At 46.0% G+C, this 25,219-nt stretch overlaps 1 protein-coding gene across 1 annotated transcript in view; it reads right to left on the bottom strand.

The window, feature by feature from the left end:
* The window catches only part of DEAF1 (DEAF1 transcription factor), a 366,149-nt gene that overhangs the window by 112,841 nt on the left and 228,089 nt on the right, over positions 1 to 25,219 (bottom strand). The window contains 1 exon segment of the mRNA XM_029582224.1: positions 11,261 to 11,268. Coding sequence (XP_029438084.1) covers positions 11,261 to 11,268 — 8 coding nt within the window.

Here is a 25,219-nt window from a genome sequence, read left to right as displayed (position 1 = left end):
GTTCCCCACGGGGCATCTCCCCAAGGGAGGAGTCATCTCCACTGCGACTAAGGGTCCACATAATGCCACAAACAAAACAGATTGCTAACTCCATGGACTTGGCTCAGTTCGCGGCCCTGCAGGCCATTCCTGGCCTAGCTCAGCGGATCACGGAACAACAAAAGTCTTTGGAGAGCCTAGCTACTGCCTTCAATCAGTTACATGCTCAACTGAATTCTTCAGCAACTCCTGTTAAAGAATTGCTGTCTCCAGTGGTAACCCTAAAGACCACTGTACCCTTATCCACACCTACCCGCTTTACGAGTGAAGCCAAATGTGTAGAGGGTTGTTAGTCAATGCAGCGTGCATTTTTCATTATAGCCTTCCCTCTTTCCCACTGAAGCTTCCAAGACCACCTACATCTTATCATTTCTAGAAGGACGAGCCTTGGCTTGGGCTTCACCGTTATGGGAACGTGAAGATCCTATCCTGAATGACCTACCAGGATTTCTAAAACTCTTCAAGTCTATCTTTGATGACCTGGCTTGCCAGACTGTCGCTGGATCTGCTTTGCTCAATCTCCAGCAAGGTAACAAGCCGCTTACAGACTTTGCAATCAAATTCAAGGCCTTAGCATCCGAACTGCATTGGGACACTGGATGCCTATGTGCCATATTTATGGAGGGTCTCAACTCTCGCTTAAAAGACGAATTAGTGGCTCGTGATTTGCCTGATACCCTTGAGTCCCTGAGGGAACTGGCTGGGAGAAATGACCGCTGCATCCGTGACCGAACTCAAGAGGTTAAGAGTCCACAAAAGTCTACGGTGGGGGCTAATCATCCTAAACTTGTGCCTATTGCCTCCAGCTTACTGTCTGCGTCCTTAGAAGAGGAAGAGCCTATGCAACTAGGCTGAAGCCAACTTCCAAGGAGAGACGTTTTCACAAACGCATGGAGTTATGCAATTATTGTGGCCAATCGGGCCACGCAGTCCAAACCTGTCCCATTTGTACGGGAAACTGTCGGGCCTAGGATCTGCAGGAGGACTTCTCCTGGGCCTTACCTCTCCTACTCCTCCATTATCCCTACCAGTGTCTCTACTCTGCGGAGGCCTTGAATTTCAGACTCTCGCTCTCATTGACTCTGGTGCCGGAAGTAATTTTATTTTGAAGCGCTTAGTTGAACATCTACAGATTCCTACCACACCAATAGCTAAGCCTCTGCTATTGTCCTCTATCCATGGAGAACCACTTCCTGGAGAAGTTTCATTGACTACCCAGGCCATTGGCCTGCACACTGGAGCTTTACACTCTGAATCCATCTCATTTCTAGTATTGGAAAAGGCCATGCATCCGGTGGTATTGGGACTGCCTTGGCTTCAAGATCATATGCCACAATTTAATTGGGCCACGTTGGAACTGTCCCGGTGGCGGCCTGACTGTCATGGTCAGTACCTGGTGGAGATTTTGCTGCTCATTTGCATGCCCACTACACCATCATTACCTGGCTTACTTCCTCAATATGCCTCCTTCCAGGATGTTTTCTCAAAACAAGCAGCTGATGTACTTCCACCACACAGAGTATTTGACTGCGCCATAAATCTGAAGCCTAATTCAGAACCTCCCAAAGGAAGAGTTTATCCTCTTTCAGTAGCTGAGACTAAAGCTATGTCCACCTACATACAAGAGAACCTACAAAAGGGATTCTTCAGACCCTCCAAATCTCCTGCTGGTGCAGGCTTCTTTTTCGTAGGGAAGAAAGATAGCACCTTACTCCCCTGCATCAATTACAGGGATCTGAATGAGATTACCATCAAAGACATGTACCCCCTGCCCTTAATTTCTGAACTGTTCGACAGGTTCCAAGGAGCCAAAATATTCTCCAAATTAAACCTTAAAGGAGCTTACAACTTCGTGCGTATTCATGAAGGAGATGAATGGAAGACTGCTTTTAACACCCACGATTGATACTTCGAATATCTCGTCATGCCCTTCGGTTTGAGTAACGCACCTGCAGTCTTTCAAAATATAATGAACGACATCTTACGGGACTTACTTTATCAATGTGTAGTAGTATATCTCGATGATATATTGATCTTCTCTCAAGATCTGCAAACTCATCAGGAGGATGTCAAGAAAGTCTTACGTCGCCTGCGTGAGTACCACCTATTCGCAAAGTTTGAAAAGTGCGAATTCCACAGAGTCTGTATCCTTCCTGGGATACATTGTTTCTAAGTACGGGTTTCAGATGGACCCCAAGAAATAAGAGAGTATCCGGGACTGGCCTCAACCTACAGGCCTGAAGGATCTGTGCCGCATCTTGGGCTTCATAAATTACTATCGATCCTTTATTATAAACTACTCATCATTGACAGTTCCTCTAACTGCTATGACCAAGAAGGGAGCCAATCCCACCAATTGGTCTACAGAAGCCATATCAGCCTTTCTGACGCTCAAAGAGGCTTTTCAAAAGAAGCCGTGCCTCCACCATCCTGACCCACATCGTCCATTCATCATCAAGGTCGATGCACCAGACATTGGTATGGGAGCGATTCTAGTCAGTATAGCGAATCTCATGTGCTCCATCCTTGCTCCTTCTTCTCAAGGTGGTTCTCACCTGCCAAAAGAAATTATGGAATCGGAGACAAAGAGCTACTCGTAATCAAGCTGGCTTTTGAAGAGTGGCGTCCTTGGCTAGAAGGCGCACAACACCAAATAGTAGTCTACACAGATCACAAGAATTTGGAGTACCTCAGACATGCTCAATGACTCAATCACTGTCAAGCAAGATGGTCTCTGTTCTTTAACAGATTTGACTTCCTTCTGAAGTATCGTCCGGGAGAGAAGAACACTCGGGCTGATGCCTTGTCAAGATCCTTCTCCCTCAGGATGTGCCAGATGAACCCTGTCATATCACTGATCCTGAAAGAGTGGTCCTCGCAGCCACTCATGCAGTACCCGCTGGGAAGATGGTGGTGGCCAGAAATCTAAGGAAGAAACTGTTGAATTGGGCACACGATTCCCGTCTGGCAGGCCATCTGGGACAGAGTCGTACCCTAGCTATGTTACAAAGGTACTATTGGTGACCAACCATGAAAAAGGACATACAAGCTTATGTGGGTTCCTGTGCTGTCTGTGCCAAGCAAAAACCACCAGCCAGATGTCCTTGGGGCTTGTTACAGCCTCTACCATCGCCGGATGAACCCTGGACACATATAGCTACTGATTTCGTGGTAGACCTGCCACCATCTAATGGAAACAACACCATTTGGGTCACTGTTGACCGCTTCTCCAAAATGCCACATTTTGTAACGTTGCCAGGATTACTCTCTACTACAGAGTTAGTAAAACTCTTTATTAAACACATCTTCCGCCTTCACGGGATGCCTAAGCATATCCTATCTGACAGAGGAGTGCAATTTACTGCAACGTTTTGGAGAGCTTTATGTAAAAAATTTGACATCGCCTTGGACTTAACCTCCGCGGGTTCAGACTGAGCTGAATTACTGCCTTGGGCAGAATTTGCTATCAACTCGCATCCTGCTACCTCTACGGGATCTTCCCCTTTCCAGCTCGTCTACGGACGACAACCGCTGCCTCCTCTGCCAATTCCACTATCAGTGGCTTCCCCTGCCATGCAGACCACCGCAGCAGAGTTATCCCAACTTTCAGGCCTATCCAGTACCGAGCGGTAGGAAGAGCTGCGTTAGTGCCTACGGCACCCGCGGTTACCGCCCGCACAGTGCAGCTCACCTACCGCTCGATCCTGAAGCCTAATTATATGTAAATGTAAGCCGCGTCCGAAAAGCCTTAGGCCCGCGCAACCCATTTTACTGGATAGAGCGCCTATACAGGATCCTGGGTGCGCGGGCCTAAGGCTTCACGCCACGCTGGTATCTGTCATTTCAAATGTCATTTGAAATGACAGATACCAGGAAGCAACGGCGGCAACAGCGCAGAAACAACGGCGAAACGACTTGTCAGTGTCCCCCCTCCTCTCGGAGCAGGGCGCGAAAAGCCGCCTTGCTCCGGGAGGAGGAGGGACACTGACAGCGGCGAAGACAGCAGCGAAGCAACGGCGAAGAACAGCGGCGAAACGACTTTTCAGTGTCCCCCCCTCCTCTCGGAGCAGGGCGGAAAAAGCCGCCTTGCTCCGGGAGGAGGGGGGACACTGACAGCGGCGAGCAACGGCGAAGACAGCGGCGAAGCGACTTTTCAGTGTCCCCCCTCCTCTCGGAGCAGGGCGGAAAAGCCGCCTTGCTCCGGGAGGAGGGGGGACACTAGCAACGGTGAAGCTTTCCCCCAGCCCGGACGCCGGCAAAAATCTTACTTTTTTGCAGCCAGCCATGAGCAGGAACACGATCTGGCCTGCCTTAGCTCCTCCTGACAAGATGGGCCGCCTGCATGGGGAAAGCGTGCAATTGGCCGCTCAAGACGTGATGTCGTGACGTCACGTCTTCAGCGGCCAATTGCACGCTTTCCCTGTGCAGGCGGCCATCTTGTCGGGAGGAGCTAAGGCAGGCCAGATCGTGTTCCTGCTCATGGCTGGCTGCAAAAAAGTAAGATTTTTGCCGGCGTCCGGGCTGGGGGAAAGCTTCGCCGCTGTCATCTCTCTCCCCCCCTCCCGGAGCAAGGCTGCTTTTCGCGCCCTGCTCCGGGAGGGGGGGAGAAGAGATGACAGTGGCGAAGCAACTTACTTTTAGCTTTTAAGTTTTTTTCGCTTATTTTTTGGATTCGCCGCTGTCATCTCTCCCCCCCCCCCCCCCCTCCCGGAGCAAGGCAGCTTTTCGCGCCCTGCTCCGGGAGGGGGGAGAAGAGACAAGCGGCGAAACAACTTACTTGCACGGGGAAAGCGGTCTCCGTGGCAGCCCCAGTCCTCTCCCCTCCTCCCGAAGCCAAAAAAAAAAAAAAGCTTTTTTTTTTTTGGCTTCGGGAGGAGGGGAGAGGACTGGGGCTGCCACGGAGACCGGCACCCATGATCGCGGCCGGGGCAGGTGAGCGGGGGCTGGGGGAAAGCTTGCCACCTACCCTTACCCATGCCTCTACCGCCTGGGTCAGGGTAGACGGTAAGTTTGCAGGTTAAACGCGCGACAAAACGGCAGGGAAAGGTAGCGTTAGTCGGGGCGCGGGTTACAGGATGCTAGGGGAATAGCTAATTGGCTCGTTTGCATGCAATATCGAGCTAATTCGCTCGTTTGCAAGCAATATACATGCCGCGGGCGGAAGGGGTTACCCGGGGAATTTAGGACGCGGTAGGAGTAGGTTAAAGGGGATTCGGGATCGCAGGAAGGGCTAACGCGGCCGGAACGTGAGTTAAAAGCGGCTTAGGAGCAGGGTAAACGCGGCCGCACTTTACAGGATAGGCCTGTTTGGAAGCAAACGAAGGAGATTCTCGTCAAAGCAGGACAAAAGGCAAAAAGAACCTATGATGCTGTTAAAACCCATGATGCTCTCAGTTTTCTCCAAAAAGACCCCAGAACCTACTAGCCTGGACACTGAGGACGACATCGAATATGCCGTGGATGACATCTTGGATGTCCATAAGAGAGGCAAGACATGGGAGTATCTCATCTCATGGGAGAACTATGGCCCAGAAGAGAACTCATGGGAACCGCTGGCCAACATCACAGACAAGGATTTGGTACGTCAATTCTACCTGGCACACCCACATAAATCCAGACCACTTGGAAGAGATCTTGGAGGGAGCCTTTTGAAGGGGGTACTGTTGCGTCCGTCGGTCGCAGATGGCTGTGACCGCTCTGCTTTACCTCTTTTCTTGCCTTTTCCTCCTCCTTGGGCAAGATGGCTGTCTCCAGTACCGAGTGCCGAAACCCTTGGCATCTCCAACTCAGCATGGGCATCCCAGTCCACCATGCTCCGTCCCGTGGCCTCCTAGAGCGCGCATGCACACATTGCCTATGCTCAAATACGCGTCATGGCGGGAACCTCTGAGGCGTCCCCACCGCATGACGTCGATACCTCCGGGTATTTACAACCTTTACTACGCTACCATCATTGAGTTAGAAAGGACTTCGGTTTAAGCTACTCTGACCGCTCTAAGCTGCTCACTTAGAAGTCTCGCTACCCTCCGGGGATCTCGCTTCTTACGAAGCTCTAGGAACCCGCTCCTCAGGGGCCTCTCGCTTCCAATCACTCTTCGAGGTTTCTACTAAGAAAATGCCATACTGGGTCAGACCAAGGGTCCATCAAGCCCAGCATCCCGCCTCCAACAGTGGCCAATCCAGGCCACAAGAACCTGGCAAGCACCCAAAAACCAAGTCAATTCCATGCTACCATTGCCAATGGCAGTGGCCATTCTCCAAGTGAACCTAATAGCATCCCTCTGGCATTAGCCATTGCCTTGTCACACTGCTTCACTATTTTCAGATCATCAGCCATTATAATGCCGAGGTCTCTGTCCATGAAACTCCCACGCCTCTGGAGGACCTGATTTTCCTTACCGGTAAGATTGATCATCATCTCCGGCAAAGACGCCTAGTAGTAAAGGCTCCACGCTCTCCTGTAGCACATCCCACATGTGTTTCCAATCCTCCAGTAAAGACTTCAGAAGCACCACCCTCCTCCGTGGTGGAACCTATGGAAGTGAACCGTGAGCATTTGTCTCCAACCGAACATCTCCTTCGACAGAAGGAGGGCCTTTGCCTTTACTGTGGCACTTCTGGACATCATCTGCAGTCCTGCCCGGCTCATCTGGGAAACTGCAATGCCTGAGCCTGGCGGGGTCCCGAGCTTGTGCGCAATTGCTACTGGCCCTCAGCTCTTGCTTCCTGTATCCCTGGGCATCAAGGCCCACACCTTCGCTACCACTGCTCTTGTCAAGCTCCTAAACATTCCTCTCCAGCCATTGGAGGTGAGTCTCCGCATTGCCTCCATCCAGGGGGACATCTTCCAAGACTCATCACTCACCAGACAGTGGCTGTTCGCCTTACCGTGGGCATTCTCCACGAGGAGGAGATGTCTTTCTACGTATTGAAGCGATCAACCCATCCAGTTATCCTGCTGTTGCCCTGGCTCCAGGCCCAAGAACCCCATATCGATTGGCATTCCCTGCAGTTGGTACAGTGGGGCTCCAAATGCCAGAAAACTTGTTTGCCCGTTGTCTCAACCTGAGACTCAAGCTATATCTGAGTACATTAAAGAGAACCTAGAAAAAGGATTCATCCGTCCGTCTGACTCCCCTGCAGGTGCGAGGTTCTTCTTCGTTAAGAAAAAGGACAGCGGTCTACGCCCTTGTATTGACTACAGGGGGCTCAATGCCATAACCCGCAAAGACCGATATCCACTGCCCCTCATTAGAGAACTGTTCGATCGCCTTGAAGGGGCACGGATCTTCTCCATGGATTCGGCTCAGCTCACCGCCTTACAGGCCATTCCGGGCCTAGCCCAACGAATCTCCGAACAGCAGAACTCAATGGACAATTTGACTGTTGCCTTTAATCAATTACAAGCACAGATGAATACACCAACTACTGCAGGTAAAGAAGCTACACTGCCTGAAGTGACGGTCAAGTCTACAGTGCCTCCATCTGCTCTGACACGCTTCGCGGGTGAAGTTTGGAAATGTAGGGGATTTATTAATCAATGTGTCATGCATTTCTCACTGCAACCTAATTATTTCCCAACAGCTTATGCCAAGACCACCTATATCCTTTCGTATCTGGACGGAAGAGCGCTGGCTTGGGCCTCACTGCTGTGGGAGCGCAATGACCCTATCCTGAATGATCTTGCTGGATTTCTTGAACTGTTTAAATCAGTATTTGATGACCCTGCCCGGTATTCGACAGCAGGATCAACCTTGGATCATCTAAAACAAGGTAATAAACCTTTACCAGACTTCGCCATTGAATTCAAGACGTTGGCTTCTGAATTACATTGGAACCCGAGGTGCCTAAAGATCCTATTCTTTGAAGGCCTGAACTCCTGGTTGAAAGATGAATTGGTGACTAGTGAGATGCCTAAGACCTTAGTGGAACTGATGAACTTGGCAGCAAAGATTGATCACCGAATTCGCGACAAGGTTCAAGAGGTCAAGAGTCCCAGAAGACCACTTCAGGGAGAGACTCGTGTCAAGCCTGAACCCAGGCCTACACACCCAGGGCCTGTTGCTGGCGAAGAACAACCAATGCAATTGGGCAGCAGTCATTTGACTTCTAAAGAGAGACGATTCCGAAAGAGGTTGGGACTATGTATGTATTGAAGACACGCTAGTCATGCTGTACAAACATGCCCTATATGTCCGGGAAACTGGCAGACCTAAGTCCTGTGGGAGGACTCTTCTTAGGTCTAACTGCACCCTCTCCTCCACTCTCTCTTCCAGTATCTTTAATCTGCGGGCCTTTGGAATACCAGACCCTTGCCTTAGTGGACTCTGGGGTAGGGGAAATTTAATTTTCAAACGTCTAGTGGAACATTTGCGGCTTCCTACCACTACTATGATGCCTCCATTACTTTTGTCCTCTGTTCATGGAGACGCCTTACCGGGTGAAGTAACCCTGCTACAGAACCAGTGAGCTTACGTACTGGTGCTCTTCATACTGAGACTATTTCCTTCTTTGTGCTAGAGAAGGCCATGCACCCTTTGGTACTTGGGCTACTGTTGCTGCAGAAACACATGCCACAATTCAACTGGGATACTTTGGAGTTTTCATGTTGGGGTCCAGATTGTCATGGCAAAAGCTTGATGAAAGTCTCTTCTATACCATGCATGCCAACTACCCCGTTACTGCCTGGGTTGCCGCCTCAAAACGCATCTTACCAAGATGTATTCTCAAAAGAAGCTGATGATGTGTTGCCTCCACACAGATCATACGACTGCGCAATTAATTTGGAGCCAAATACGAAGCCACCCAAAGGAAGAGTCTACCCCCTCTCCATGGTGGAGAATAAAGCGATGTCAGAGTACATCCAGGAGAATCTCCAGAAAGGCTTCATAAGACCTTCTAAGTCACCTGCCGGAGCAGGATTTTTCTTCACGGGAAAGAAGGATGGAACATTATGTCTACGCATTGACTATAGAGGTCTGAATGAGATCACCATAAAGAACCGCTGCCCTTTACCACTCTTCTCGGAGCTATTTGACAGGTTACAGGGAGCCAAGATATTTTCCAAGCTTGACCTCAAAGGAGCCTATAATTTAGTTCGCATATGTTCTGGTGATGAATGGAAGACCGCCTTTAATACCCAGGATGGGCACTTTGAATACCTGGTGATGGCCTTCGGCTTGTGCAATGCCCCGGCTGTCTTCCAAAACATGATGAACAATATTCTGAGTGATTTACTCTACCAGTGTGTCATTGTCTACTTAGATGACATCTTGATATTTTCTCAGGACCTGCAATCCTAACAAGATGTCGTCAAAAGAGTTCTGCAGAGACTTCGCGAGAATCGCTTGTATGCCAAATTGACCAAATGCGAATTTCATAAGGAATCAGTACCCTTCCTAGGGTACATTGTCTCAAACCAAGGTTTCCAAATGGACCCTCAGAAGCTTGAAAGTATCAAAAATGGCCACAACCGACTGCCTAAAAGCTCTAAGATGGTTTTTGGGATTTACCAAGTACTACAGGACCTTTACACTTCACTGACTGTTCCATTAACAGCAATGACTAAGAAGGAAGCCAATGTTGCCACTTGGTCTACAGAAGCTGTGACAGCATTCCAGAAATTAAAAGACACCTTTTCAAGCAAACCATGCCTCCGCCATCCAGATCCTACACGACCCTTCATTGTGGAAGTCGATGCCTCTGATGTAGGTGTAGGGCCATGCTAAGCCAGAGCAGTGATTCAAAGATCTTGCACCCCTGTTCATTCTTTTCCTGATGCTTCTCGCCAGAGGAGAAGAACTACGGCATTGGGGATAAAGAACTGTTGGCAATAAAAATGGCATTTGAAGAATGGCGCCCCTGGCTTGAAGGTGCACAACATCAGATCACTGTTTACACTGATCACAAAAATCTGGAATACCTCCATCATGCCCAAATCCTCAACCATAGACAGGCAAGGTGGTCCCTGTTCTTCAAAAGATTTGATTTTCTGCTGAAATATCGCCCTGGTGACAAGAATGTCAGAGAGACGCATTATCTCACTCTTTTCTCTCAGAGGACGTACGTGATGAGCCCCAGCATATTATTGACCCGAAGAGAGTGGTTCTCGCAGCTACACATCCGGTACCCCTGGGCAAGACCACTGTACCCTGCAATTTAAGGAAGAAAATGCTAACATGGGCTCACGATTCAAGACTGGCCGGACACCCTGGTCAACGGAGAACATCGGCTAAGCTACAGAAGTACTATTGGTGGCCCACCATGAAAGAAGACACTCTTGCGTACGTAGTCTCTTGTTCCAATTGTGCCTGACAGAAACCCTCCGCTCGGATGTCCTTGGGGCCTGCTTCAACCCTTGCCAGCACTGGATGAGCCCTGGACCCACATTGTAACAGACTTTGTGGTAGACCTGCCACTTTCTGGAGGTAACAATACCATTTGGGTGTCAGTGGATCAATTTTCAAAAATGGCTCACTTCGTGGCTCTCCCTGGCTTGCCATCAGCCATGGAACTTGCTAAATTATTCATCAGTCACATCTTTCGCCTACACAGCATCCCTAAACACATTGTTTCTGACAGAGGAGCTCAATTTACACCAAAGTTCTGGAAAGCCTTGTGTAAGAAATTCAACATCACACTTGACTTCACCTCTGCGTATCATCCTCAGTCGAATGGCCAAACAAAGAGAATGAATAGAACGCTCAAGCAGTTCTTTCGTGCCTATGTTGTCCTGGGCATGAATTTGCCATCAATTCCCATCCAGCGTCATCTACTGGATCTACACCATTTGAAGTGGTCTACAGACGACAACCTTTACCACCTTTATCACTTCCACTTACTGTGTCATCCCCGGCAGCTCAATCTACTGCCAAAGATATAAAGCAGCTCTGGAGAGAGAGTAAAGAGATGCTCCAAAAAGCAGGACAAAGAGCAAAGAAAGGCTATGACGCTCACTGAAGTAAGGCTCCTGAATTCCAGCCTGGTAATAAAGTTTAGCTGTCTACCAAACATCTGAGACTTAAGCTTCTATCTTCTTGATTTGCTCCACGCTGGGCCTTCCACTGCGCACCAGGCCTCATGCCAAAGCTCGGCGTCCTTGGCCGTGTTGGCCACGCCCCGATGCATGCGGACCGCCCGGCCTCTTGTAGGGTCAAGGGCGGGTCTAGCTCCACGGCGTGCCCTGATTGATTCCTTGTTATAAGGAAGTCCCTGCTTGTACTTCCTTGCCTTCGCAATTGGGGCGGCTTGTATGCTAGATTATCACTGCGTTTGTATCTTGCTCCAGTCTTGTTCTAAGTCTCGTTCCAGGATCCTTCTGTTCCAGTTCTGTTCCTGCCTTGTTCCTGCATCCTAGTACTCCAGCGTCTTTCTGTTCCTGTTCATCTGTCTGTCTCCCCAGGTAGTACCTCCGGACTGTCTTACTGGTACTGACCTCGGCTTGTTCCTTGACATGCTTGTCTACTGCCTGCCCTCTGACTCCAGTCCATTCCTTGACCTGCCACCTGCCTTCTGACTCCAGTCTGTTCCTCAACCTGCCTGCCTGTCGCCTGCCTTCTGACTCCAGTCTGCCTCTTGACCTCAGCTTGTTCCTAGACTCGTCTGCTTGCTGCCTGCCTTCTGACCTCTGCCTGCCTGTGACCTCGTCTGACCTCCGGAACATGACCTCTGCTTTGTTACTTCTCGGACAGACTCCCGGACTCTGACTTCTGCCTGCTTGACCACGTCTCTAGATTCTGGCTCTGTTCCTAGCCTTGTCATCACCTACGCTATTCTGGTCCTCCTTCTTCCATCTGACCTCCAGTTTTGAACCTGACCGCGCTCCCCTACTGTCTCTGGGCACGCCGGACTTCCATCCTTCCAGGAGACCCTTCGCGGCCCGGGTCCCTACTGGCTCATCCCGGGGGGACCTTGGGCTTCCAGTGGTGAAGCTCATCCTAGCCTCTGTCTCCTCCAGTGCTCCACCCTCTGGGGGCAGTTGCTTCCTGGTCCCTACCAGGGAGCTGTTCTCCACTGCTCCAGGACAAGGGTCCACTCCCGAGCACAACATCTGTTTCCTGTCTTTTAGCCAGTTTTTAATCCACGAAAGGACATCACCTCTTATCCCATAACTTTTAGTTTTCTTAGAAGCCTCTCATGAGGAACTTTGTCAAACACCTTCTGAAAATCCAAATACACTACATCTACTGGTTCACCTTTATCCACATGTTTATTAACCCCTTCAAAAAAAAGCAGATTTGTGAGGCAAGACTTCCCTTGGGTAAATCCATGTTGACTGTGTTCCATTAAACCATGTCTTTCTATATGCTTTATCATTTTGATATTTAGAATAGTTTCCACTATTTTTCCTGGCACTGAAGTCAAGCTCACTGGTCTATAGTTTCCTGGATCGCCCTGGAGCCCTTTTTAAATATTCAGGTTACATTGGCCACCCTCCAGTCTTCAGGTACAATGGATGATTTTAATGATAGGTTACAAATTTTAACTAATATATCTGAAATTTCATTTTTTATTTCCTTCAGAACCCTGGGATGCATACCATCCGGTCCAGGTGATTTGATACTCTTTAGTTTGTCAATCAAAATCTTTGCTGAAATCCAAGTAAATCACATTGAATGCTCTTCCTTAATCTAATTCGTTTGACACAACCTTCCTCTAGTGAAACCATATTGCCTCAGGTCCAGCAACCATATAGAGTGTAGATAGTTCACTATCCTTTCCTTTAGCAGAACCTCCAGTAATTGTCCAACCGCCAAGGTAAGGCTAATCAACCTGTAGTTTCCAGCCATATTTCTGTTACCTCTTTTGTGAAGCATGACTACAACTGCCTTCTTTAATCTTTCTGCACCACTTCCATCTACTGAACAGGTCCTTCAGCATATCCACCAGCACTTCTCGGTGTTCCCTTAGTATCCTGGGATGTATATCATCTGGCCCTATGGCCTTGACCACTTTCAGTTTTGATAGTTCCTCCCAAACACTCTGTTCTGTACAACCATCACAGTTGGAGATACAGACCCTCAAGATTATTTATTTATTTTAAAATATTTACATTACACACACATATAGCATCCTTCAAAACATATTATAATCATATACATACATAAAATAAAAACAAAAGTAGATACAACAAAATAAAAACTCAGACAGACATAACTGCTACTATGGTATCACTACAGACCAGAACCAGGTATGGACTTATGTTGTTTCAAATGCCTGAATAAATAAGTCTTTAATGCTTTTTTGAAAGCCTTTGGACAACTGATAGCCTGCAGTGGTTCAGTCAGAGAGTTCCATAGGCATGGGCCAGCCACTGAGAAAAACCTGTCCCTGGTTATCACAAGGTGAATTTTCTTTTGAGATGGTACTTCAAGGAGAAGTTTATTTGCTCAGTGGAGTGCTCTTGTTGGTCTGAAGATCCACAAAAATGGTGTTAATCCAAATCAGAGAGTCATTGTGTATAAGTGAGGCAACATTATATTGAATACGCTATTGTATTGCAACCAGTGCAATGAAGTTAGAATGGGGTTTATATGATCGTGCATTTTGGCCCCAGATCCTTGCATCTGAGTTCTGGACTATTTGCATGGCCCAGACAGAACAAGCTGGTAAAACACGATACCATGAGTTGCAGTAATCTTAAACATTTAAATAAGAGATTGTAGCACAAAGTGGAACATAAGAACATAAGAAAATGCCATACTGGGTCAGACCAAGGGTCCATCAAGCCCAGCATCCTGTTTCCAACAGTGGCCAATCCAGGCCATAAGAACCTGGCAAGTACCCAAAAAACTAAGTCTATTCCATGTAACCATTGCTAATGGCAGTGGCTATTCTCTAAGTGAACTTAATAGCAGGTAATGGACTTCTCCTCCAAGAACTTATCCAATCCTTTTTTAAACACAGCTATACTAACTGCACGAACCACATTCTCTGGCAACAAATTCCAGAGTTAATTGTGCGTTGAGTAAAAAAGAACTTTCTCCGATTAGTTTTAAATGTGCCCCATGCTAACTTCATGGAGTGTCCCCTAGTCCTTCTACTATCCGAAAGAGTAAATAACCGATTCACATCTACCCGTTCTAGACCTCTCATGATTTTAAACACCTCTATCATATCCCCCCTCAGTCGTCTCTTCTCCAAGCTGAAAAGTCCTAACCTCTTTAGTCTTTCCTCATAGGGGAGTTGTTCCATTCCCCTTATCATTTTGGTAGTCCTTCTCTGTACCTTCTCCATCGCAATTATATCTTTTTTGAGATGCGGCGACCAGAATTGTACACAGTATTCAAGGTGCGGTCTCACCATGGAGCGATACAGAGGCATTATGACATTTTTCCGTTTTATTCATCATTCCTTTTCTAATAATTCCCAACATTCTGTTTGCTTTTTTGACTGCCGCAGCACACTGAACCGACGATTTCAATGTGTTATCCACTATGACACCTAGATCTCTTTCTTGGGTTGTAGCACCTAATATGGAACCCAACATCGTGTAATTATAGCATGGGTTATTTTCCCTATATGCATCACCTTGCACTTATCCACATTAAATTTCATCTGCCATTTGGATGCCCAATTTTCCAGTCTCACAAGGTCTTTCCTGCAATTTATCACAATCTGCTTGTGATTTAACTACTCTGCACAATTTTGTGTCATCTGCAAATTTGATTATCTCACTCGTCGTATTTCTTTCCAGATCATTTATAAATATATTGAACAGTAAGGGTCCCAATACAGATCCCTGAGGCACTCCTATACAAACTATGGGGGTCATTTATCAAAGGCTTATCGCATGTGATAGAATGCAAATTAGGGGGAGGGGAGGAGTTGGGGCGGGGAGGGGGCAGGTAGGGGGTCCACTCCCTTCCACTGAGAAAATTGCCCATTTAATCCTACTCTCTGTTCCTGTCTTTTAGCCAGTTTGCAATCCACGAAAGGACATCGCCACCTATCCCATGACTTTTTACTTTCCTAGAAGCCTCTCATGAGGAACTTTGTCAAACGCCTTCTGAAAATCCAAGTATACTATATCTACCGGTTCACCTTTATCCACATGTTTATTAACTCCTTCAAAAAAGTGAAGCAGATTTGTGAGGCAAGACTTGCCCTGGGTAAAGCCATGCTGACTTTGTTCCATTAAACCATGTCTTTCTATATGTTCTGTGATTTTGATGTTTAGAACACTTTCCACTATTTTTCCTGGCACTGAAGTCAGGCTAACCGGTCTGTAGTTTCCCGGATCGCCCCTGGAGCCCTTTTTAAATATTGGGGTTACATTTGCTATCCTCCAGTCTCAGGTACAATGGATGATTTTAATGATAAGTTACAAATTTTTACTAATAGGTCTGAAATTTCATTTTTAGTTCCTTCAGAACTCTGGGGTGTATACCATCCGGTCCAGGTGATTACTACTCTTCAGTTTGCAAAATCAGGCCTACCACATCTTCTAGGTTCACCGTGATTTGATTCAGTCCATCTCCATTACGGGTACCTCCCCAACATCCTCTTCCGTAAACACCGAAGCAAAGAAATCATTTAATCTTTCCGCGATGGCCTTATCTTCTCTAAGTGCCCCTTTAACCCCTCGATCATCTAACGGTTCCAACTGACTCCCTCACAGGCTTTCTGCTTCGGATATATTTAAAAAAGTTTTTACTGTGAGTTTTTGCCTCTACAGCCAACTTCTTTTCAAATTCTCTCTTAGCCTGTCTTGTCAATGTCTTACATTTAACTTGCCAATGTTTATGCTTTATCCTATTTTCTTCTGTTGGATCCTTCTTCCAATTTTTGAATGAAGATCTTTTGGCTAAAATAGCTTCTTTCACCTCCCCTTTTAACCATGCCGGTAATCGTTTTGCCTTCTTTCCACCTTTCTTAATGTGTGGAATACATCTGGACTGTGCTTCTAGAATGGTATTTTTTAACAATGACCACGCCTCTTGGACATTTTTTACTTTTGTAGCTGCTCCTTTCAGTTTTTTTCTAACAATTTTTCTCATTTTATCAAAGTTTCCCTTTTGAAAGTTTAGCACGAGAGCCTTGGATTTGCACACTGTTCCTTTTCCAGTCATTAAATCAAATTTGATCATATTATGATCACTATTGCCAAGGGGCCCCACCACCGTTACCTCTCTCACCAAGTCCTGTGCTCCACTGAGAATTAGATCTAAAATTGCTCCCTCTCTCGTCGGTTCCTGAACCAATTGCTCCATAAAGCTATCATTTTATTCCATCCAGGAACGTTATCTCTCTAGCGTGACCCGATGATACATTTACCCAGTCTATATTGGGGTAATTGAAGTCTCCCATTATTACTGCACTACCAATTTGGTTAGCTTCCCTAAATTTCTCTTAGCATTTCACTGTCCCATCTCACCATCTTGACCAGGTGGACGGTAGTATACCCCTATCACTGTAGTCTTCCCTGATACACAAGGGATTTCTACCCATAAAGATTCAATTTTGTATTTAGTCTCATGCAGGATGTTTATCCTGTGGACTCTATGCCATCCCGGACATAAAGCGCCACACCTCCTCCCGACTGCTCCTCTGTCATTGCGATATAATTTGTAGCCCGGTATAGCACTGTCCCATTGGTTATCCTCTTTCCCACCATGTCTCTGAGATGCCAATTAAGTCTATGTCATCATTTACTGCTATACATTCTAATTCTCCCATCTTACTTCTTAGACTTCTGGCATTAGCATACAAACATTTCAAAGTTTGTTTTTTGATTGTATTTTTATTCTGCTTTTTAATTGATAGGGATAAGTTAGAATTTTTAGCTCAGGTGAGTTTTTAGTTACAGGCACTTGGACTACTTTTCTAATTATTGGAACCTCACTGTCGGGATGCCCTAATTCTAATGCATCATTAGTATCCTTTAAAGATACATCTCTCCGAACCATGCGCTGCTGAGCGACTGTCGGCTTTCCCCTTTGTTCTAGTTTAAAAGCTGCTCTATCTCCTTTTTAAAGGTTAGCGCCAGCAGTCTGGTTCCACCCTGGTTAAGGTGGAGCCCATCCCTTCGGAAGAGACTCCCCCTTCCCCAAAAGGTTCCCCAGTTCCTAACAAAACTGAATCCCTCTTCCTTGCACCATCGTCTCATCCACGCATTGAGACTCCGGAGCTGTGCCTGCCTCTGGTGACCTGCGCGTGGAACAGGGAGCACTTCAGAGAATGCTACCCTGGAGGTTCTGGATTTAATCTTTCTACCTAAGAGCCTAAATTTGGCTTCCAGAACCTCCCTCCCACATTTTCCTATGTCGTTGGTGCCCACGTGTACCACGACAGCCGGCTCCTGAGTGACTCACAGCTCCCTTGATTAACAAATGTTGTTCCCTATTCAAACCTAATCACACTACCTCAACACCTTTCCAAGGTGAGTAACTGAGCTGAACTATTCAACTTTTTTACTTTGGTATATACTGCTCCTAGCTTATTTCTAGCTTCTGGCTACTTTTTTGTGGGTTTTTTTTTTTGTGTGTTTTTTTTGTTTTTCAATACAATGCACTCAGTTATTTATTAAATAAAACACTTAGCTCTTTAAAAGTCTGGAGGACACTTTAATAGTCAGGCAGACTTTTAAAAAATAAACACACTACCTACTGCTACCTTATTGACTGACTAAAAATACAAACAGTCTAACTTGTGTATTCACTGCCTACCTACTGCTACCTTATTGACTGACTATTTAAAAATGCAAACAGTCTAACTTGTTTTATTCACTGACTGACTATTAAAGGCACAAACACACAAACACACTAAATAATATTCCCAAATAGTTAACCTTGCCCCAATACTTTTAAAAAAGTCAATGTCAATGTCCCAAGCAAAAACTTACTGATTCCTTTCAGCCACCAGCAAGGTGATCCTCTCCTCTCAGTGTTTCCACTGGAATGTGGGTTACTGAGCTCTTTCCTTCTAATTTATAATGTGCTTCTAAAGTAAATTAGTGCAAAATAATCCCTTAGGAGATGTACACTTCAGTTAGATTTCCTGAGTGACCTTTCAGTTAGATTTCCTGAGTGACTCACTGCTGTGCTGATTAACAAAGAATAGCACCTATTCACAAATACACACAATCTTCACACTTAGTTAGTCAGCCTGAGTGACTCACAGCTCCCTTGATTAACAAATGTTGTTCCCTATTCAAACCTAATCACACTACCTCAACACCTTTCCAAGGTGAGTAACTGAGCTGAACTATTCAACTTTTTTACTTTGGTATATACTGCTCCTAGCTTATTTCTAGCTTCTGGCTACTTTTTTGTGGGTTTTTTTTTTTTGTGTGTTTTTTTTGTTTTTCAATACAATGCACTCAGTTATTATTAAATAAAACACTTAGCTCTTTAAAAGTCTGGAGGACACTTTAATAGTCAGGCAGACTTTTAAAAAATAAACACACTACCTACTGCTACCTTATTGACTGACTAAAAATACAAACAGTCTAACTTGTGTATTCACTGCCTACCTACTGCTACCTTATTGACTGACTATTTAAAAATGCAACAGTCTAACTTGTTTTATTCACTGACTGACTATTAAAGGCACAAACACACTAAATAATATTCCCAAATAGTTAACTTTGCCCCAATACTTTTAAAAAAGTCAATGTCAATGTCCCAAGCAAAAACTTACTGATTCCTTTCAGCCACCAGCAAGGTGATCCTCTCCTCCAGTGTTTCCACTGGAATGTGGGTTACTGAGCTCTTTCCTTCTAATTTATAATGTGCTTCTAAAGTAAATTAGTGCAAAATAATCCCTTAGGAGATGTACACTTCAGTTAGATTTCCTGAGTGACCTTTCAGTTAGATTTCCTGAGTTACTCACTGCTGTGCTGATTAACAAAGAATAGCACCTATTCACAAATACACACAATCTTCACACTTAGTTGGTCAGCCTGAGTGACTCACAGCTCCCTTGATTAACAAATGTTGTTCCCTATTCAAACCTAATCACACTACCTCAACACCTTTCCAAGGTGAGTAACTGAGCTGAACTATTCAACTTTTTTACTTTGGTATATACTGCTCCTAGCTTATTTCTAGCTTCTGGCTACTTTTTTGTGGGTTTTTTTTTTTGTGTGTTTTTTTTTGTTTTTCAATACAATGCACTCAGTTATTTATTAAATAAAACACTTAGCTCTTTAAAAGTCTGGAGGACACTTTAATAGTCAGGCAGACTTTTAAAAAATAAACACACTACCTACTGCTACCTTATTGACTGACTAAAAATACAAAGTCTAGCTTGTGTATTCACTGCCTACCTACTGCTACCTTATTGACTGACTATTTAAAAATGCAAACAGTCTAACTTGTTTTATTCACTGACTGACTATTAAAGGCACAAACACACTAAATAATATTCCCAAATAGTTAACTTTGCCCCAATACTTTTAAAAAAGTCAATGTCAATGTCCCAAGCAAAAACTTACTGATTCCTTTCAGCCACCAGCAAGGTGATCCTCTCCTCCTGGATAAATACCTTGGCAATAATTATCTATTCTACAAGGCAGGTGTGGTCCACGTCCCTGGAAACTCCCAATTGTATCTGCCTTGGGTGTATCCCCGCATTGTAAGCTATATTTAAGGTGACCATGCTTAGAACACTCTTGCTGGTCCAGACAGCCTTTTAGATGTTGCCTGTAGAAACACTGCTCAGTTGGCCTTGATTCCTGATCCATGCTAAATTCCTTATCCACACCTGATCTGTGATCCACGTTATGATTTCTGATTTACACCTTGGCCTGAAGCCTCGATCTGCCTGTGCCCATCAAGTCCCGATTACAGTCTGCACTTATGGGCTCAACTCCTGGGGAATGGCATCAACATCAGGAAAAGACACCACCTGGGCACTGTGCATGGTGAGCATCATTTCTGAGACACTGCTTACCAAGACCCATGTCCTCTCTGGAGGCATAACCCCCTTGACACATACATGATGGAAAAGAAATAACCTAGAAAAACCCAGGTATAGAAAGAAGCCTGCATGTTGGCTAGCCAATGAGAAGGAGCAAGGCAAGAGCCTATGCAAGAGAAGAAAAATAAGATGATAAAATATATACGTTCCTCAGTGTGGCTCTTTAAGCTCCCGAGCTGGCACAGTAGTTAAGGAAGGAAGAAAGCAAAGCAGTTTATCTGATAGTGAGCCCTGACAATTAACATATTAAGAATTTAATTAAAATCATCCTTCTGGCCTGTGGCACAGTATTCACGTCCTGTGAAACCACAAGCTTGGAGATCTTTAAGTCACTCTGACAGAGAATTAAATTAGCAAATCCCCTAGATGTGAGGAGTGAAATGAATGGAAGCATCTCCTCTTTTCTATCTAAGGTTCTGGTTTATCTCAGTGTCCATTAAACAAAACAGTGAGGTAGTCTGTGTTATGTACAATGCGGTCACACTCCTGTAATGATTCAAAACCACAGATGCCTTCAACAGAATACTTGTTTTCTGCTCAGGTTACACTGGCAAGTACTAGTAGTAGTTTCCAAAAGAATTCATTTGGCAGTGAAATAAAAGCATTAAGATTCCCTTTTATCACTTTGGTTTATTACATCTTCTGAAATTAGCATTTAGGGCAGAGGTGGGCAACTCCAGTCCTCGAGGGTGGCAAAACGGTCAGGTGTTCAGGATCTCCCTAATGAATATGCATGGGAGAGATTTGCATGCACACTGCTGAAGCACATATCCCGCCGAATGTATCTGCACACAATCCCACCTGCTAAAAACTCTGACAGCAAGATTAGTAGCACACACGGAAGAGTTGTTTTTAGAGCAATGGAGGATTGCCTATAGGACCACAGAAGAGACAGAACCAGCTCCAGGTGCGGTGTCAGGGATTTGGGGGCACTGGGCCACTATGGAACATACTGTTACATTTTTCTGGGATGGGGGAGCTGAACTGGATGCTGTGTTCCCCACAGGTATTTCATTTTTTTGGAGGGGGAGGAGGATGCTCAAGGGCGGACTGCAGGAACATATCAGCCCAGGGGATTTTTTCAAAACTGGCCCACGGGCTATCGGACTCCCTCATGCACTTTCTCTGCATCGTGTGTGTCAGCAGCTCCCTAAAGCACGCCAAGTCGCCTCTGGAACCTGGCAGAATTAAGCCTAAACATCTCCAAAATAAATTTCACATTTTTCCTAAATAACTAAGGAATAGAGCATTTTGGCCTCAGATCCTTGCATCTGAGTTCTGGACTATTTGCATGGCCCAGACAGAACAAGCTGGTAAAACACGATACCATGAGCTTGCAGTAATCTTAAACATTTAAATAAGAGATTGTAGCACAAAGTGGATAAATACGTTGGCAATAGCTATCTATTCTACAAGGCAGGTGTAGACCCCGCTCCATCCATTCAAATCGCTTAACACATACACATGAATATCCTGGTCTGGCCAACCAAACAGCTCTTGGATTAGTGAAAATAATGAGACAACTACACTGCTAGCCAGTGTCTGAGCTCAGTCATACAAACAGATTTATAGTTTGCAGAGACGTTATAAACACTAATACATACACTCTCTCAGACACACAGATAAACTCACACACTGAGAGTGAGTGTGTGTGTGTGTGTGTCAGAGAGAGACACCCACATATACACAAAGTGTATGTACAGGTATGAGTCGCTCTCTGTGTGTCACAGACATACACTCTCTCTAACACGCTACTGTTGTGTTGCTGCTTATGTGCTCACACACAGGTCGATACAGTAACGTGCAGTTAAAGATTTCCCGTCTGTAACGAGCTGGGAGCGCACCATACAGACGAGTAAGGCAATCCAGCAATACAGTCTCCAGTTTCACGCGTCCGTAGCGCTTCTTAAAATAGACACATAACCCTTTCCGCACCCAGCATGTAAATGATGTGTAAATGAACGAATTAGCTGTATAATGAAGGAATTAGCTATTCCCCTCCGATACTGTAATGGGCGCTGATATTATCTCCTTAGTAACCAGCTGTTTGCCGCGGCCTTAACGTGTTAGTTTACTACCGCCTCCCCCTAGTAGGAGTTAGGACTGTGAGTCTTGTAACAAATCCATCGACACCACTTAAGATACTCAACACAATAAAAAACAATTTAAAAAAAAGCGATAAAGAGATGATCGAGAAAATGTAATGCTGTGGGACACATAAAACCTGTCAGAAAAAAAAAAATTTTTAAATACCTGTCACTTTCCGAATCGTACGGTCATCCAGGCAGCGGCGGGAGTCGGAGGGCTGCGTGGGTCCAGGCGGCCGGCGGCGGGAGCCGGGTGTTCGATCGAGGCCGCGGGCGGATGGGCGCGTTTAATCGAGGCCGCGGGGGGCGGGTGGGCGCGCGTTGGTTTTGGGCGGGCGGCGGCAGCGGCAGCGGGATCCGGGTGGGCGCGTGTTCAATCGAGGCCGCGGGCCGGGTCGCAACAGGCGCGCATTCATCCAGGCGGAGGAGCCGGAGGCGAAAGCGGCCTCCGGCAGCCCCCACCGGCAGTGAATGAATGCGCACCTGTGCGACCCGTGCGATTCGGCGCTCACGGCGTGACGTCACGGCATGTGACTGCCTTGAGCACCGAATCGCACGGGTCGCACAGGCGCGCATCATTCACTGCCGGTGGGGGCTGCCGGAGGCCGCTTTCGCCTCCGGCTCCTCCGCCTGGATGAATGCGCGCCTGTGCGACCCGGCCCGCGGCCTCGATTTGAACACGCGCCCCACCTGGATTCCCGCCGCCGCTGCCGCGCCGCCCGAAACCAACGCGCGCCCCCCCGCCCCCGCGGCCTCGATTAAACACGCGCCCATCCGCCCGCGGCCTCGATTAAACACGCGCCCACCCGGATCCCCCGCCGCTGCCGCCCGCCCAAAACCAACGCGCGCCCACCCGCCCCCGTGGCCTCGATTAAACACGCGCCCATCCGCCCGCGGCCTCGATTAAACACGCGCCCATCGCCCGCGGCCTCGATCTGAACACCCGGCTCCCGCCGCCGGCCGCCCTGGACCCACGCGGCCCTCCGGCTCCCGCCGCTGCCTGGATGACCGCACGATTTGGAAAGTGGACAGGTATTTAAAAATTTTTATTTTTTTTTATAACATTCAGGTTTTTATATTTTTGGTTTTTGTTTTTTACACTTCCTGGTACCTGTCATTTCAAATGTCATTTGAAATGACAGGTACCAGCGCACCCAGGTTACTGTATAGGCGCTGTACTCAGCGCCTATACAGTAAAATGGGTTGCGCGGGCATACCCTTCCCTATCGCTTCACAGCCTCGGCATGCATTTGCATGCAATAGAAGAGAGTATCGGGGACTTAGGGAAGAGAACTGTGCGTGCAGGGAGGAAGGGTGCGCCTGACACTGCCGCATTGTTTATAACGCGGCCTTACTGTATCGACCTGACAGTGATTGCCCCCACTCAGCACTATTGCATCATAGTTTAAAAGCTCTTGCTTGCTGCCAGCCCTTCCTCATTCTGCAGCAGCCTCCTCCTTTTCCAGTCCCACAAGCTAACTGCTCCTCTCAGAGCTCAGTCCAGTCACCTCAGACAAAAGTCTCCCCAACACTGCACAGGTACTTCCTCCAGGCTCACTTTCTGTGCTGTAGCTTGCCTTCACTTCTCCGCCCACCCTCTCATAACACTACTGTATTCCCATTCAGTACATGCCTACACAGTTTGCTGCTTTTATAGTTCCCAGGCTTGACTCCACCTACCTACTCCAGGGTTAGGGGACCAGAAGTAATCCATACTTGTCCCTGGGCTTATAAAAAGAAAAAACATAAGCCCTGGCCAAGACGAGGGACAAGCCACTAACCAGCTTCAGATGGGTTAGTGGCTGTCCCTCTCTTGTGGAACCAGTGCAAGGGTAATTTTATAATAACAAGATTTTACATGAAAAAGAGCATTCAAAGTACAGTCTTCTAAGGTAAAAAATATCACAAACAACATGTATATTATTTTACATACACTATGGCACCAACCAGAAACTCTGCAAAAAGCCACCTGCTCCAATATGGTATTACAGCTTATTGTAATGGGTTTTGGGTGTGGGCTCAGCCTTCAGAAAGCTTTGAGTAAATTGATTTGCAATATAGTAAACTCCCATATGAAAACAGCACTAACTACCCAGCACTTAAACAGTAACACCCTACATATGAAAGGCAACCCTGATAATATTACATCAGACCCTAAAACATCAATACACTTGCTATTAAGAAAACAGAATAAGCCAAGCTGTTATAGATCACTGCACAGAAACTACACACCATAGTTCCCTTTAAGCTGAGCGCAATGAGCGATTGCTCATACATTTTAGAGCATTGTTCACAGGTTTTACATAATCGCTCACATACATTTTTCTTTGTGATATGCACAGAAATTGAACATTAATGCTGGTGCTCAAAAATTGGTTTAAAAAAATTGTTGCTCACACGAAAAAATATTTGTACACACTAGTCACTCCTCGAAGCATTGCTTCACACTAGCAGAATACCTCACCTTGGTCACACATGTAGAACACAGACAGACCCTCACCAAATACAAAATGAAGAGATGATGAAGAATAAATAGAAACATGCAGACAAAAACTGAACTGGAAACCACAACAAGCCACACTCTGTTATGGAATGGAAAAACAAATATCATTCCTCACTAAACATCAAACAATAAAATCAAGAAATATAAAGCATCAATCATAACAGTAAAACCAAACTCATAAAAAGAATAAATATTCAAAACAACTGATAAAAAGAACATCCAATAATTATGAACATGTAACATTGTTTTTTAAATTTCCCAAACATCAATAAAATATTTCAAATTAGTAGACACAGCAAAACAACATCCAATAGTTAAAATTAAAGCTAAATAGATCCCCTCTTTCTCCTTACTTGGGAACTTTAGATTCCAGTCACCCTGAGATTGTCATGGGTTACTAAGGGTGGGAGATATACACAACTTTCTTCTCTCTCTGACACACGTTCATTCTCACACAAACTCCCTTATATTCTCTCTTACACACATGCTCACTAGATCACACGCTTTCTCTCATACATGCTCTCGGCTCACATGCTCTTTCTCATAGACATGCTCACTATGTCCCACACTGATGCCATTTGCTTCACACATATGCTCACTGGCTCATTCATGTTCTCTCATTTACATACTCACACACATATTCACAAACTCATTCTTGATTATACACATG

The sequence above is a fragment of the Rhinatrema bivittatum genome, chromosome 17, assembly GCF_901001135.1.
Source record: "Rhinatrema bivittatum chromosome 17, aRhiBiv1.1, whole genome shotgun sequence".
Lineage (NCBI taxonomy): Eukaryota > Metazoa > Chordata > Amphibia > Gymnophiona > Rhinatrematidae > Rhinatrema > Rhinatrema bivittatum.
This window is presented reverse-complemented; position numbering and strand designations above follow the sequence as displayed.